Source organism: Acanthisitta chloris, unplaced genomic scaffold (assembly GCF_000695815.1).
Source record: "Acanthisitta chloris isolate BGI_N310 unplaced genomic scaffold, ASM69581v1 scaffold5843, whole genome shotgun sequence".
Taxonomy (NCBI): Eukaryota; Metazoa; Chordata; class Aves; order Passeriformes; family Acanthisittidae; genus Acanthisitta; species Acanthisitta chloris.
Window position 1 is genome coordinate 27,633 of NW_008664219.1, and position 15,460 is coordinate 43,092.

The window sequence follows — 15,460 nt, forward strand, 5'->3', positions numbered from 1 at the left end:
GTCAGTATCTTTCCTTCCTGAGGATGCCAAGTGTCTGTGGCACTGCACAGAGATGGGAAAGCTGTGGTAAGAACATGAGTGTGCAGTGCTGAGCACTAACTGTATCCTTTGCTTTTGGATGAACAGACTTTTGCCATAGCTTTTGATTACATACTGCTCCTGTTCCATTTGAATTTCACAGTTCTTCACTGCTTGTTGCTTTGCCTCTCCTTTTTGGTTCTTCCTGTTTATGGAAGCACCCAGAGACATGTATAGTATTCATGAAAAAATGAAGACTGGCAATTCTCAGTTTTGCCATGCAAATCCTAGGAAGTAGTTCCTGACAACGTGATCCTTTTCTTCTGGTGTTGTGCAATAAATTAATACTCCATTTATGGCTAATTCACCAGAGCAATCAGTCCCTTAATAAAATACAATTTTGAAAGCATCTTGTAAGAAATAAAACGTCCAGTTATGACTGTGATGCTGTGAAGTTCCTGTGTGCTCCACAGCTCTGGAGCAGTAGCAGCACTTTGAAATGCTCAGTGTGCTTTGTATGGCCATTGTTCCAAGGAAGATAAGTTAGAGCTTCCATATGTTATTTCTGTAGTATTTCTTCATGGCTTGCTGAGATGTCCATGGTACTTCAGAGAGTTGTGATCAGTTTGAACTGTCCTTTCCTTGCACTAGATTTCCTGAGGGAGGACACGAGGGTCGGGACCAGCTTTCTGCGGGTGGCTGCCCGTGATGATGACTTCGGCTCCAATGCTGCTGTTACTTACTCAATAGCAAACGAAGAACCAAATTACTTACAAATTAATCCTACTACAGGTTGGGTGTTTGTGAACCAACCCATATCTCAGGTATGGTGCTTGCTTTCCTTTCTCAGCTGACTGTCTCCTAGGAGGGACTGACACAATGAGTCTGTTACCCCTCCAGTTACAGGATCAATACCTCGTGTTTGGATTAAACATGAGTGTAAGGCTTTTAGCTGACGAAATCATCGGCTGTGAATCGCAGATGAGCAGGCTCTGCTTCCAGCTGGGAAGGAGCAGCTGACAGCACTGCCTCTGAGAACTTGCTCTTCCCATTTCAGGAGCTCTGCATGCTAATTCCAAGGGCTGGAGGACAGATCAGAAGGGGAGCAAAACCCCAAGTGTCCAACTTCACTGTGTTAATGAGTTCAGACTCAAAACTGAATGTGAACAAGTGTGAAATTTTGCTCCTGATACAGATTCCCAACTTGATATATGTTAGGTGTGGTGGACTAAACACTGGTGTCCCTCAGGAAGGTGAAGGTATAATCAACACAGTTTTTACATGTAGCTATCTGAAACTTATCACTTCAGACATTTCTAAATCCTTACACAAGCAGTTTGATATTTTCAAAGTGATTTGTGCTGAAATGAAAATATTGTTGTAGATATCAGCCTTGAAATACCTAACAGATTTTTTTGATACTGAAATGTAACTCCTAAGTAACACACAGAAGTTTGGTGAAGGTGTGTCCTTTTGATGTGTTTTCTTTAGTGAATCTAAGAACCCTAAAGATCTGAAAACAAAAGCTGAAGAACTCAGGGATTTCCACAAAGTGGGTTTTTTGGTTCTGTTTTGCTTCAAACATTGTATGAAATTTGCGAAGGTTGACTGAGGCAAATAGTGAAGTTTTCCAACAATTTTCAGTAAAGCAAATCACAACAGATATTTTTCTCCTGTGTAGGTTTTTCTCTAAGTGTGCCTTTAATTTAATGTATTTATTTTGGAGCTCTGATCAAAACCTTCTGTAACAAAACCTTTTTTGCTGTTCAGACATCATCTATAATTCGAGAGATCACTGCTACAGATGGAGGCAATAGGAGCAGCAAAGTGGAACTTGCAGTAACTGTTACCAGTGCAAAAAACCAACCTCCACAGTGGGAGAGAGACAGCTATGAAGTTGTTATTCCAGAGAATACTACACGAGATGCCTCTGTTTTGGTACGGTTGGGACACACCTGTTTGTCTGTCTATAGCTCTTGAGGCTCTGGAGTAACTGAACGTTGTTTATTTGTTTGAACTTTTGTGGCAGTTTTGTGTTTTGTAGCCGAATGTCTGGGAGAGTCAATACACAACAGCTTTTAGAAACCTTGCTGTACTTACAGAAGTGTTGATCACACACACTTTTTGAACTGTGCAGACAATCAAAGCAACTTCACCCTTGGGTGATCCCCGTGTGACTTACAACCTAGAGGAGGGACTTGTTCCAGAGACCAACATGCCAGTTCGTTTCTACCTGACTCCAAACAGACATGATGGCTCTGCTTCAATCCTGGTGGCTGAGCCACTCGATTATGAAACAACCAAGAGCTTTCTGCTGAGGGTTCGAGCGCAGAACGTTGCTGCAGTTCCTCTGGCAGCATTCACCACAGTCCATGTGAACCTAACAGGTGTGTAGGCTCTTTAGTGATGTTATTGTATAATCATGTACTTGTTTTTTCCATTAAAGCTTTATAGTTGTCTCCATATGCTCTTTTTGACGTTTTAGATGTCAATGACAACGTCCCATTCTTCACCTCATCCATTTATGAAGCCTGGGTGACAGAGGGAGCTGATGTTGGGACATTTGTCCTTCAGGTTTCTGCCACTGACCTTGACCTCGGTCAGAACGGTGAGGTAGGCAAGTGGGAACCTACATCTCCCGTGGTAAAGGGTGTGGAATAACTTCTGGATGAGCAATGGCTAAATAGTCTAGAATGGATATTTCCCTCGCTGACTGAAAGAATCAGAAGTTGGTAGGTATGTCCCTGGCACAAGAGTGCAAGCTGAAGTCAAGTCACAGAAACATATGTATAACAGAGACTGGAACATGGTCCATGATACTGAGCAGCTTCAGTTCAGCTCACCTGTGGCCGTTCTCTCAGTACTTGGGATCCTCACCCGAGTGGGAGTGCTGTTGCATAAGCACTGTGCAAGTGTGTCCTAGTCAGCCTGGGACCTGATTAGACGAGACAAATGTATTTCCTTTACAGATCATCAGTCAACATGCAAGGAAGTTAATTGACTTTAGATTGCTCAGGCTGCAGTTTGACCCAGCCTTCTTGGCCCTGATCAAGTTCTCAGACATGAGACTATTCTTCCTCTCTTTAAGTACTTAGCTGTGAACTATCCAACAAAAGGGAAGTATAGATTAACAACTTCTCTTTAATCCTGTAGATAACTTACTCCCTGTTACATGACAGTGGCAGGGACTACACACATTTCCGCCTGGACTCGCAGACAGGCTCCATATACACAGCCTCAGTGTTTGACAGAGAGAAGAAGGGCTCCTACCTTCTGGAAGTCAAGTCAGTAGATGGGTCTGAATCAGCTCGACCTGGAAAACATGGGAAGCCAAACTCTGGTAAGAGACAGATGTCTGTGACAAGTGTGATATTGCCTGGGCTGGTCTCTGAAAACAGAAGCTCTGAAATGCAAGATTAAGTGTTAATTTCCTTATATGCTGATCAGGTAAGGTTTTTGTTTTGAAATGAAAAGAAAACTAGGCTTCATATTTAGAGCTTAGAGAATATTTCCTGGCTAGCAAAGATCCTATTGTCTGTAGGATGCAGATCTTTGGGCAGTGGAAGTGTTTCTCAAAGCCCTGAAATGGTACTGTATTCAGCCAAAAGTCATTATGAAGTAGGAGTGTTCAAGATAGAAAATGCCTTTCTCAATTGATGGCTCTCCTTAAAGACATAAAATTTGGCTTTTGTGGCTTTGGGACAAAAACTTATGACTGAAAACTGTACAATTGCCATATTAGGCATCAATTATTCATGTGTTATCTGTTTAAACAAATTGGATGTGACATTCATTTGATATCCCAGTGCTCTTGAGTAATGTTGGTGTATATATGGTCCACAGCCCTAAGGGTCTCTTTCTATATTGTCTGCATATTTGTCTTCATTCAGTGTGCAGCTAGGCAGTTTCAGGAATCGTAGCTGACAGAAGTGGCACAGCTGAGTGTTTGAACCTCCTGTTCTCATCTCTCTAGACACAGCCTATGTGCGCGTTTCCGTCAGCGACGTCAACGACAACAAACCTGTCTTTGTCCAAAGTGTCTACGAGGTGAACGTGGATGAGGACCAGGATGTTGGCTCCACTGTCATTACAGTCAGTGCTAACGATGAGGATGAAGGTAAAGCTTCATAACTGGGTCTGAAATATTAATGAGGCGATTTCAGCACACCAAGACGTATTTGGTGAGGCTAGAAAGGAAAATTATTTTTGTCTCTAGATTTTAAAACTTTGTGTGAACTGATCAGGCGTGAACATTAGTTCATAACAGAGCTGTGAGGCATAATCTCTCATTTCAGGAGACATGCACCAGTGTGGGATGATAGGGAAGAATTTCTGTGCCAGCAAATACAAATTTATTATAGATCATACAATTTTCTTACAAATGGGTGCCAATAAAAATGTCCCAGTTAACGAGAATGAATCAGACTTGGCTTCAGTGAGATTCATTTGCTTTCCCTATGGACAGTGTAGTTGTTCTTCTTTTCTCTTGTTTGAATCTAGACATGCTAAATGCATCTGATGAGTCTATACTGTTTTATCCACAAATCAGTCAGAAATTCAGCTACAGGTCACGTGAAAATCAGTGCATAACCAGTGCCCAGCGATGGGAGAGGCTCAGTGCAGACTTCCATCGTTTGGCCACGCTGCACCACTAATTTGACTCCCAGCTGACTAAATTGAGACTGGTTTGTGTGGTGAACCCTGCTTTGGCCACACTGCACCACTAATTTGACTCCCAACTGACTAAACTGAGACTGGTTTGTGTGGTGAACCCTGCTTTTTTCATTGCCCAAGTCCCAAAGGAGTGTTCTGTCGGTGTGTCTGTGAGGTACATCCTGACTTGTACTTCATCTCAACATCCCATGCTTGAGGCTGCTCCCAGAAACGTGTGTTTTCTGACACTGTTGGTACTTGACTGCACCACTAATTTGACTCCCAACTGACTAAACTGAGACTGGTTTGTGTGGTGAACCCTGCTTTTTTCATTGCCCAAGTCCCAAAGGAGTGTTCTGTCGGTGTGTCTGTGAGGTACATCCTGACTTGTACTTCATCTCAACATCCCATGCTTGAGGCTGCTCCCAGAAACGTGTGTTTTCTGACACTGTTGGTACTTGACAGGAACAAACGCCAAGTTACGGTATCAGATGACAGGGGGGAACACAGGAGGAGCTCTCGATGTAGATCCAGAAACAGGAGCCATTTTTATTGCCCAACCACTGGACTACGAAGAAACAAAAACGTATGAGATTCACTTGTTGGCCTCGGATGGGAAATGGGAAGATTATGCAGTTATCATCATCAATGTCGTGAACAAAAATGATGAGGCTCCAGTTTTCTCCATCAACGAATACTACGGGAGTATAATTGAGGAGCTGGATGCGTTGCCAGTGTTCGTCCTTCAGGTAGTGTATGCAGTGTCAGAGGTTATAATACCTCGGTGAAAGAGCTCAGATTACTGTGGTACAATTATGTTAACCATAATCCAGCACAGACAGATAATGAAGTTTAGTTTCACTGAGTTTTTCCTGTCACCGGAAGAAGAGAAATGGACTTTGATTAAAAAGCATAGTAAGTAAGGATGGATCATTTGTGGTCCTAAAATGCAAATAATTGACATTTTAAAGCAACTATGAGAATAGCATATTTAAATTACCTGTATGAATATGAAAACTGTAATACTATTTTAGTACTAGAATACCTACATTGTTATTGTAGTGCAGAGCACATTTGCCTACTCTGAATTGTCCCTCAGCCACCTCTCATTTGCTCCTCCCTGGCATGAACATACGATTTGTCTCACACTTTTGCTTGGACTCCTTTAGGCTGTAGCCGCATATAGAATGTGGTGCACTCGTTGCACGTTTCCTACTTCCTGTGTTTTTCTTTTCAAACCTTTGTAGGTCATGGCTAATGATCCTGACAGTGACGTGGACGAAGGAGATTTGAGGTACTCGTTGCACGGGTATGGTGCAGCTGATATTTTCACCATAGATGAGCGAACAGGCAGCATTTTCTCCCACAAGACGCTGGACCGGGAAGAGAGAGCTCTGTGGAGGTTTATTGTGCTGGCTACTGATGAAGGTGGGGGAGGTCTGACAGGGTTTGCCGACGTGATCATTAACGTGTGGGACGTAAACGACAACGCGCCCATGTTCCCTTGCATGCCTGATGACTGCAATGGGAACGTCTTCGAGAACTCTCCTGAGGACACCTTAGTCATGGAGATGGCTGCAGTCGATCGGGATGATCCAAACGTGGGTCTTAATGCTGTCCTGACCTACAGGATAACGGAGAACGTGAAAAATGAGTTTGGGACCGACATGTTTAGTATCGATCCCAACACTGGAACGATCCGTGTCGCAGGGGGAACGCTAGACAGAGAAAGGACTGAGAATTATTTTCTCACTGTAGAAGCAAGAGATGGGGGAGGGCTGACGGGGACGGGCACTGCCACGATCTGGGTGGCAGACGTCAACGACAACGTGCCTCGGTTCACACAGAGGGTGTGGCAGGCAGCGGTCCCGGAGAGCAGTGCCATCGACTCGGAGGTGGTGCAGGTGTGCGCCACGGACGCCGATATCGGCGAGAACGCGGAGCTGATGTTCAGCATCGTCGGCGGAGACCCAGAGCAGAAGTTTTACGTTGAGAATGACAAGGAATGGCAGTGTGGCACCATTCGCCTGAAAAAGAAACTGGATTTCGAGAACGTGCGTGAAAGACAGTTTAACCTGACTCTCACAGTGGAGGATCTGGATTTTTCCAGCATTGCAGTGTGCCTGATTGAAGTGGAAGACTCTAACGACCACAGCCCAGCTTTCCCTTCACCCTTCGTTCAGACAAACCCTTTATTTGAAAACACACCTGTGGGTACTACAGTCACCACAGTGAGAGCTACAGACAAGGACTCTGATTTGAACGGGAAGGTTCTATATTCTATCAAGCCAGATTCGGATCCTATGAAGCAGTTTGTGGTTGACCAATATGGCCACGTGGTTGTGGCCAACACGCTCGATCGTGAAGTCATTCCCAAGTACAGTCTGGTTGTCCAAGCTGCAGATCAGGGGACACCTGCCCGCACAGGAAGTGTCACAGTTCTGATTAACCTGCTTGATATTAATGACAACGGACCGAGGTTTGAGGCCCCTTACATGCCTGTAGTCTGGGAAAACATCCTGAAGCCTGAGATAGTGTATATGAACCATACATCAAAGCTGCTCCACGCCTTCGATCCGGACAGTGAAGAGAACGGGCCACCCTTCACCTTCTCCCTGCCACCAGATTATCAGGATTCTTTGGATTTTTCTCTCACTGACAACAGAAATAACACAGCGACTGTGACTGCTTTGAGGTCCTTTGACAGAGAGAGGCAGAAGGTGTTTCATCTGCCAGTAGTGATAACAGATAGTGGGATTCCTGCTATGAGCTCTACAAACACCCTGACCATAACTGTTGGTGATGAGAACGACAACTGCCACCAGTCTGGCCACAAGGAGGTCTTTGTGTACAGTTACAGAGGTAAGTGCTGTCTGGGTTTTGTGTCAGGTTCTGGGCACTAAATCAGATGCATGAATATAGCAGTTGTACACATAATTTCTCTCTTGAACTCTATTAATCTATTTCTTGAATGGCTTGGGGATCAGATGCATGAATATAGCAGTTGTGCACATAATTTCTCTCTTGCACTCTATTAATCTATTTCTTGAATGGCTTTCATGTTTTGAATCTGCAACTCCCAATTCTGTAAACTGCTGAACGAAGTGGAATGAGCAAAATATATTTGCAAAGCTCAGACCCTGATGTGTAACAGATTATCTACCAAAAACCTGTGAGCTGTGATCAGATGCATGAATATAGCAGTTGTGCACATAATTTCTCTCTTGCACTCTATTAATCTATTTCTTGAATGGCTTTCATGTTTTGAATCTGCAACTCCCAATTCTGTAAACTGCTGAACGAAGTGGAATGAGCAAAATATATTTGCAAAGCTCAGACCCTGATGTGTAACAGATTATCTACCAAAAACCTGTGAGCTGTGAACAAGTGTATATTGCACTCACAGAAAAAGCAGTATTTTTATAAAGCAATTTCCCATTCATGACTTTTCACCTCCACAGAGAAAGAGTTTTCTGTGTGTGTGCACATGGTTCAGAAAGTGTCTGACACTGAGAGATCTGGAGATGAGAATGGCAGAGCTGAAGCAACTTGGAAAAGCAGAGGTTCACAGATGAGCCCTGAACAGTCTGTTCTTGGTAGACTTGGCTAGATCTCAGTTGTCATTGCAGTAGTAGAATTGCTGATGAATATTAGAGGAGATTAATCTGCAGAAGGTACTTTGCAATGAGTTGTACTTGCTGAATTCAGTAAACCTGAATTAGAAAAAGATGAGACCTGATCATACTGCAGAAACGACAGAATGAAGTTTCTAGGGTGAATTGGATCCAGCTCTGAACCTTAAAAATTTCCCATGTTGCTGAGGATTGCTGTGGAAGTCTTCTCTGGAGTTGCTCCTCTTGCTGTTTTAGAAGAGCTGCTTGGATGTTCCACTTCTCTGACAGTCCCCAGGGATGTGGAAAAAGGACCAAGTCCTGGCCCAGCTTGGTGACTTCTTGCCCATTTCCTTCTTCCAGTCATGCCCTTCCCTCCAGCTGCACCCCATGAGGTGCTCTCCCTCTCTGCTGGATTCCACTTGTGTGCTGCTTAAAATAGGAGTAGCAATGAATAAATTGGAATTAACTCCTGATGTGGTGATTTTTTTAATTTCTTTTCGTCTGAGAATTTGATAGAGAGTTGTATTTAGGCATTTTTCTGTTGCTGTTTCATGCTGTTTTCAGCTTTTCTTCTTTCATGTGACATCTCTAGTGTGCTCACATTTCCAGAACTGGCAGAAGTCATATGACAGGCTCTGCATTGTTTTAAGAGCCTTGGATCATAACCATCACCAAACTGAGCAGGAATCTGAAAATAATATATGCTGTAGTGAATGCAGCAGAATATAAAGTGCAGTGAAAAGCAAAAATTAAATGCAGATTTATTATAATTTATCTCAACAGGAAAATGGTCAACGACAGTGCTTGGGGAGGTGTTTGCACCCGATCAGGATGACTGGGACAATAAAACATTTCTCTCTGAAGGAAAACTGCTCAAGTGAGGATTGTATTTCTGTCAAAATGAGTAATATTTCTGTTCTGTAATTACTCCCTGTGTATTTCTCTGTGCTCAGGATGAAGCCAGGATTATTGAGTGTGTTAAGGATGTACCTCCTGAACACTCTTTTTTTCACTTGGGTGCCTAGGAATTAAGAAATTAATGCATGAAATGTGTTTTCCAGGAGAATGCAGGATCACACCATGATGTTGATTTTTAGTCAGATGTCACCACTTATTTATTTAAAAATGTGCATTCTGTAAGATCCAGGTTAAAAATAGGCAGTGTCTGATGCTTCCTCTCAGATGTTAGAGCTGATGGAGCAACTTCCAATTGCCTGTGAAAACCATGGCTCAGATCAGTGGAGTTTTTCTGTTAATTAAAGTGTTTAGTTGGATCCTTAATTCCTCCTCAGACATTATTTGTTCCCAATAAGAGTGAGATGGCTCATAGCAGGACTGTGTGCTATGTGAAATGAAAAAATGGATGGGAACACGAATGTGAATTTTTGCTGTGCTGTGACTTAGAGTTTATAGGTTTTAGGTAGCCCAAAATTCAAGACTGTCTATTAGCAGCCCCTGGGCCTGTTTGCATGTTAAGAGATTATTGTTCCATAAGTGTGCTCATGGAATGTTTCCATAATTGCTGATTACTGGTGTCAAATAAAATGAGCCCTGAGATTCAGGGGCACATCACTTTTATTCATTCAGGGTTGGGAAAGTCTGAGTAGCAGAAACATCTCTTTTATAAACTTTGCAGATCATTATTTTGGAATTAAGGTGTTTCTGGTGCTTTGAAGTTCCTGGCTAATTCCCTTAAGTTTTGATCCTATAACCCTCATAGTAACCTTTAAGGCCTTTTGAATCATGTTAGTGAATAAAGTGAGGGCTCAGTTTTGATTTATTAAGGTTTCCTAATTGAAGGTTTATGTCTAGGTCTTTCAGATTGAATCAGAGGACTGGGTCTCTGCTGATGGTGGATAACACTCCTCAGGGAACATACAACTTAAAAGTCAGAGTTTCTGATGGAGTTTGTCCTGATGTTATATCTACAGTACAAATCCATGTCAAAGAGCTGGAAAATGAAGCCATACAAAACTCTGCCACTGTGCGTCTGTCAGGTTAGTTTCATTTGCTGCTGAGAGTTTTCTCTGACAATGTCACCTAGGCACTGTTATAGCAACACTTGATTGTTGGGCACTTTCTGGTATGTTTCCATCTTGTTAAATAAACTGAGAAATTAACCCGTGTTCTCCCAGTATTTCATGTTTTCTGTTTTTGAATCCCAAACTCAGATGTCACTGCAGAGGAGTTCATAAGGAGAGATGAACATGGCAAAACGAGACATGGCAAGTTCAAGGAGTTACTAGCAAAGATGTTACCTGCAAGGCTCAGTGACATCATTGTCTTCAGTGTGATGAACACAGATGGCAAACAGACAGATGTGAGATTTGCAGTCCGTGATGGCTCAGCGTACTACAGACCTGAGAAGCTTCATGCTGAGCTGGCAGCATTTAAAGCTGAGGTATGTTCTCTGGGGTTATCATGCATCCCTGGGATTCACCCCCACACTGAGTTTGTGGGGTGTGTATGCCAAGCCTCAGTGGAAGAACATCCTAGATCTACAGATGAGGGTTTTTGCTTCACTCAGGACAAAACCATTAGTCAAGCATACTGCTGCTGTAATTTTCCAATCAAATGTTTCCTGCATTTTGCTTGCCTGCAGAGCCAGGGATGTTAGTAATGAATTAACTCAAGCATTCCGTTATTCCCTGATGGCTTGGGTCGTTCAGGAATTCAGGAGTCACCAGAAGCATTCATTGGGATGGGAGTGCTGATGTGTTAGGCTGTGTTTTCTCTTAGATCCAGGCAGCTTTGCAGCTGAACATCTCCCAGATCGACGTGGACGAGTGCAGGAGTGCAAACTGCAGCGAGGGCAGTGGCTGTACCAACCACCTCACGGTGAGCGACATTCCCACGGTGATGGACACGGGGAGTGTGTCCTTTGTCTCACTCACAACCACCATCCATGCACTCTGCACCTGCTCAGCTCGGGACAGAGTCCATCGCTCCTGCTCCTCCTACCCTGGGAACCCTTGTCTCAACGGGGGGATCTGTGTGGACACTCTCAATGGTTACAGGTGAGGGAACTTGTATTGCAGAACATCTCTTTGTTTTTCCTTCTGTTTTCCAAGTGTCAAGTGGAGCTGACAAGATACAGGGCTAAAATAACCATAAATGTACTTCTGGCTGAAGGAAAAGCACAAAACCCATCAGTGCATGGAGGTGTGAACCTTCAGCAACAAGGTCATTCCTAGTGACCCAATAAGGTGCTGTAGTCCTGAAAGCAGTGGAAATAGTGTGTGAGGCAGAAAGAAAACCCTGGGGAAAGCACAGTGGTGTAATTAACACAGGTAATTTTTTAGGAGCTCCTAATTCAGGTGGAAGATATGTGTGCTCTGGTTTATTCTTTTCCAGAAGAGTAATAATAAAGGTGAATATCAGTGATAGCTGCAGGGATGTGGGAGTGAAATGTGGTGTAAACAATGGGTAATAAGGAGCTTAGAAAACATTAGACAGGAAGTTTGTTTTATTGTAGCATCACTTGCCATGCAGCAGTGTTCCTTAGTGAAGTTATATGAGTGTATTCCAATGAGGAATTAATTTCCCTCAAACCTCTCTGTAGTAAACTGATGTTTGGTGTTCTGTGTCACTTATTTAGGGAAACAGTTCATCATGGCCTCAAATGGGTAATAAGGAGCTTAGAAAACATTAGACAGGAAGTTTGTTTTATTGTAGCATCACTTGCCATGCAGCAGTGTTCCTTAGTGAAGTTATATGAGTGTATTCCAATGAGGAATTAATTTCCCTCAAACCTCTCTGTAGTAAACTGATGTTTGGTGTTCTGTGTCACTTATTTAGGGAAACAGTTCATCATGGCCTCAAATCAAAATCAGTGTATTCCAACGAGGAATGAACTTCCCTCAGCTCTCTCTGTAGTAAACTGGTGTTTGGTGTTCTGTGTCACTTACTTAGGGAAACAGTTCATCATGGCCTCAAAAATACTTTTTTTTTTGAGGGAGATAGTACAGGGAGTAAATGTGCCTTGTACTCTTGGAGTATTTTGGTAATTGCCAAACACCTCTGAGATTCTGCTAAGACCCTTGTTTCAGTGATGTTTTTACTGTGGTTCAAGTGCTGCATTTGTTGCAGGTGGAACACGGGGGAGTTCTGATGATTCCTTGTGTTTGTGGCCTCTCAGGTGCCTTTGTCCTGCCTCGTTTCACGGGCCAGACTGCCAGCAGACTAAGCACAGTTTCCATGGAAATGGCTATGCCTGGTTTCGCCCCATCAGACCTTGCTTTGAAAGCTCACTCTCTCTGGAGTTCATTACTGTGGTTCCAGATGGGCTCTTACTATACAGTGGTCCTTTGGCCAACCCAGAACCTGGGAGCACAGAAAACTTCATTGCAATAGGTACTTCTGCAAAAGTCTGGGGGAAGATGGAATGTCTTTGAGAATGGGGTGTCTGTGAACAGGGTAATACTGAGACTGTGAATTTTGTCTTCTCATTTAACAAGATAATTTGGTTTCTGGTTTGAAAATATTTGGATATGCTTCCCAATAGACCTTTGTCCTTTGATGTCTGTTTTTGTGGCTGTGCCTCTAGCATTAGGTGCACTGCAGAGTTGTACAAGTGAAGGGGAACACAAACCATAAAATAATCTGCCTAGAAAAACTGTCATGCTGTAAAGGAATTTGGGTACTTTGAAGATAGGTATTACATGATTAATGCAGCCTTAGCTGTGTGTCATTCTTTAGTTGGGTGAGAAAAGAAATCCACTTACACTGCTTTCAGTCTTGGGGCAGTTTTGCACTTTTTCTTAGACAGGCAGTGACTGGATGGATGAATCCAGCCCCAACATGCCACTGCAGGGAGATTTACACACAGCTAGAACTCAATGCTTTATGCTGACACATGTTTAAAAGGTTATTATGTGTGAATTAATGTACAGGATGCACACTGTGGTTGGCATTTTGTATTTTCCTAATTAATTGGAAGGTAACGTGGCCAAATATTGTTCATCACTTACCTCTATTTTTGCCTTGCTTTGCAGTTACTTGTAGATTTGAGTGGAAGATGGGTGGGGGTAAAACCTGCATGTATTAATCATTTTGGAGCATTATAAAGCTGCAGATTGCTCATCAGGAGTTAGTTTGTGTTTTGACAGAGAAGTGATACAATCCAAAATTCAAAAATAAATACTGCATTACATGAGTGTTTCTGCATAGTAGAAGCCTAATTTGTGTGACTAGCAACAACCTTTAAATCAGTACAGTCACTAACTGCTCACATACCCAAACCTGAAAGATTCTTGTAGCTGTATTTAACCTCTTGTTTGTACTGTTAGAACTCTCCAGTGGTATTCCCATGCTGAAGATGAGCCATGGCTCAGGCTTTGTGGTGCTGCAGTTCCCAAGTCATCTGAATGTAGCAGACAAGAAGTGGCATCGACTAGAAGTCAGAACCAATGGTCAGGTCAGTTACTTGGTGTTTTTCCACATCAGGATCTTTGTATTTCCCATAGCATTTCCCTGGGCAGAAACAGGAGGGGAGAAAGGACAGACTGGGTAATTACATGTATTGTTCTGACTGTGCCTCTGGATTTGATGTGTAACAGAAATTTTGGGAAGACCACACTCCCAATTCCAAATCTGCCTATGTTGTAATTCATGTTCCACAGTTAGAGCAATCTTTTTGCCTTTTCTGAGCTTTGCAGCAGCACATGTGCAACATGCATAAAAGCTTAGTTGTAATCTGCATGTGCAGTGTATACATTTGGGCACTGAAATCTATCACCTCTGCACAAAAAGCAGGTGATTATTTGCAAGTGCACTGCAGGTTAAAGTGCATAAAGTACAGAGTTCAGTGCCTTGTTTTGCCAGATGTTTCCATTTTGGCTTTCCTGGTTATTGCAAGGTGGAAAGCAGATCAGGGAAAAAGATCCAGCCCTTTTTACCTGGTGGGAGGCAAGAAGCAAAAGATGCAGATTTGACCTCACTTGTCCATTGGGTCTGACAGAAATTTGCTGTGCTCTGGCGCAGGACGTTCGGTTCACGCTGGATCACTGCAGTGCAGCTCTGGTCTCGGAGATCGAAGGAGTTGGCAAGTGGTTGTCCACTGATGATCGTACAAATTGTGAAGTCTTTGGGTCTGTTCCACGACAAGCAAGGTACATCTCCAGAGATTCCCTGAAAGGCAACTGATCTCAGGCCTCTGAACACTTCACCTGTCAGACTGAAGCCCAGTTACTAATGACTAGGAGCATAAAAGCATTTCCTTGTCCTGAGGACCTGCTGGGCCAAGCCTGGGCCTGGAATTACATTCTATTTTTTTCCACTACAACCAAGAGCCAAGTGTTACAGGTGGGCAGAAATACTCAGCCTCCCAAACAGAGGGAAGGGAACAACTGCTGAGTATCAGTGACAGGTAGAGAGAGCAGTCAGAGGGTGTCAGCAGTGCCAGATGAACGTGAAAAGGGTGAGCACTGCACAGTAACACCTCAGCACTGCACGTGTCTAAGGCAAGGAGGATAGTTCTGCCCTGGCTGGCACTGCTGGGCCTTGGCTGCTCTCCTGGGTCCAGTTTGTGCCCCACAGGGCAGGATGGACATGCTGCAGCTCAGTGCAGTCCAGGCAGGAGCAGTGACTGTAATCAGCTTGTCTGGAGAGTAAGGCCTGTCAGGAATGAAGGAATTGAGGTCAGTTCACTGAAAGAAAACTCAGGAGAGATATGATAAGTCTCAGTGTATATAAAAGAATGGTACAAAGAAGACTTAGACAATCTCTTCTGTATGGGGCCTTAAGTTACAGTGAGGGATATTCAGATCATATTTTAAGGAAACCTTTGTACTAACAAAGATACTTGAGCTGTGGAATAGATGGTCCCAGCAAGCATTCTGATTAGCATTGGGATTAAGACCTGTTAGCAGCTGCAAGGAGCTCTCCTGGTCATGAAAGGAGAACACAAAGAGGAAAATACAAGAACAAATGAGCACAAAAAGACTTGAGTTGATAACTTAAGGAAAAAGAAACTATGAGGACTAAAATACTTGGACTTCTTTGGCTCAGAGAGATGACTGGGAGACAGTGCAGAGCCTGGATGGGTGTGCTATACCTTTTAGACCACAGGGACCCAACCTTTAGGCTTCTGAACTTTATATCATAGCAGAACAGTCCTTGTTGTAGCATCTCTACAGCATAGGATGGATGTGCACACACAGAGCACTTGAAGGAGA

The 15,460-nt window shown here is 43.3% G+C and overlaps 1 protein-coding gene across 1 annotated transcript in view; it reads left to right on the top strand.

Moving 5' to 3' along the window:
- LOC103798960 (neural-cadherin-like) overlaps positions 1-15,460 on the top strand; it is a gene marked incomplete at its 5' end in the record, with an annotated part of 37,829 nt that overhangs the window by 13,138 nt on the left and 9,231 nt on the right. Inside the window, 15 exons of the mRNA XM_009071248.1 lie at positions 670-842; positions 1,789-1,956; positions 2,156-2,405; positions 2,504-2,631; positions 3,172-3,358; positions 3,992-4,135; positions 5,137-5,420; positions 5,919-7,533; positions 9,069-9,162; positions 10,098-10,282; positions 10,457-10,686; positions 11,025-11,302; positions 12,424-12,638; positions 13,574-13,701; positions 14,268-14,395. Of these exons, the coding sequence (XP_009069496.1) occupies positions 670-842; positions 1,789-1,956; positions 2,156-2,405; positions 2,504-2,631; positions 3,172-3,358; positions 3,992-4,135; positions 5,137-5,420; positions 5,919-7,533; positions 9,069-9,162; positions 10,098-10,282; positions 10,457-10,686; positions 11,025-11,302; positions 12,424-12,638; positions 13,574-13,701; positions 14,268-14,395 (4,207 nt within the window). The remainder of the gene's footprint in view (positions 1-669; positions 843-1,788; positions 1,957-2,155; positions 2,406-2,503; positions 2,632-3,171; positions 3,359-3,991; positions 4,136-5,136; positions 5,421-5,918; positions 7,534-9,068; positions 9,163-10,097; positions 10,283-10,456; positions 10,687-11,024; positions 11,303-12,423; positions 12,639-13,573; positions 13,702-14,267; positions 14,396-15,460) is intronic.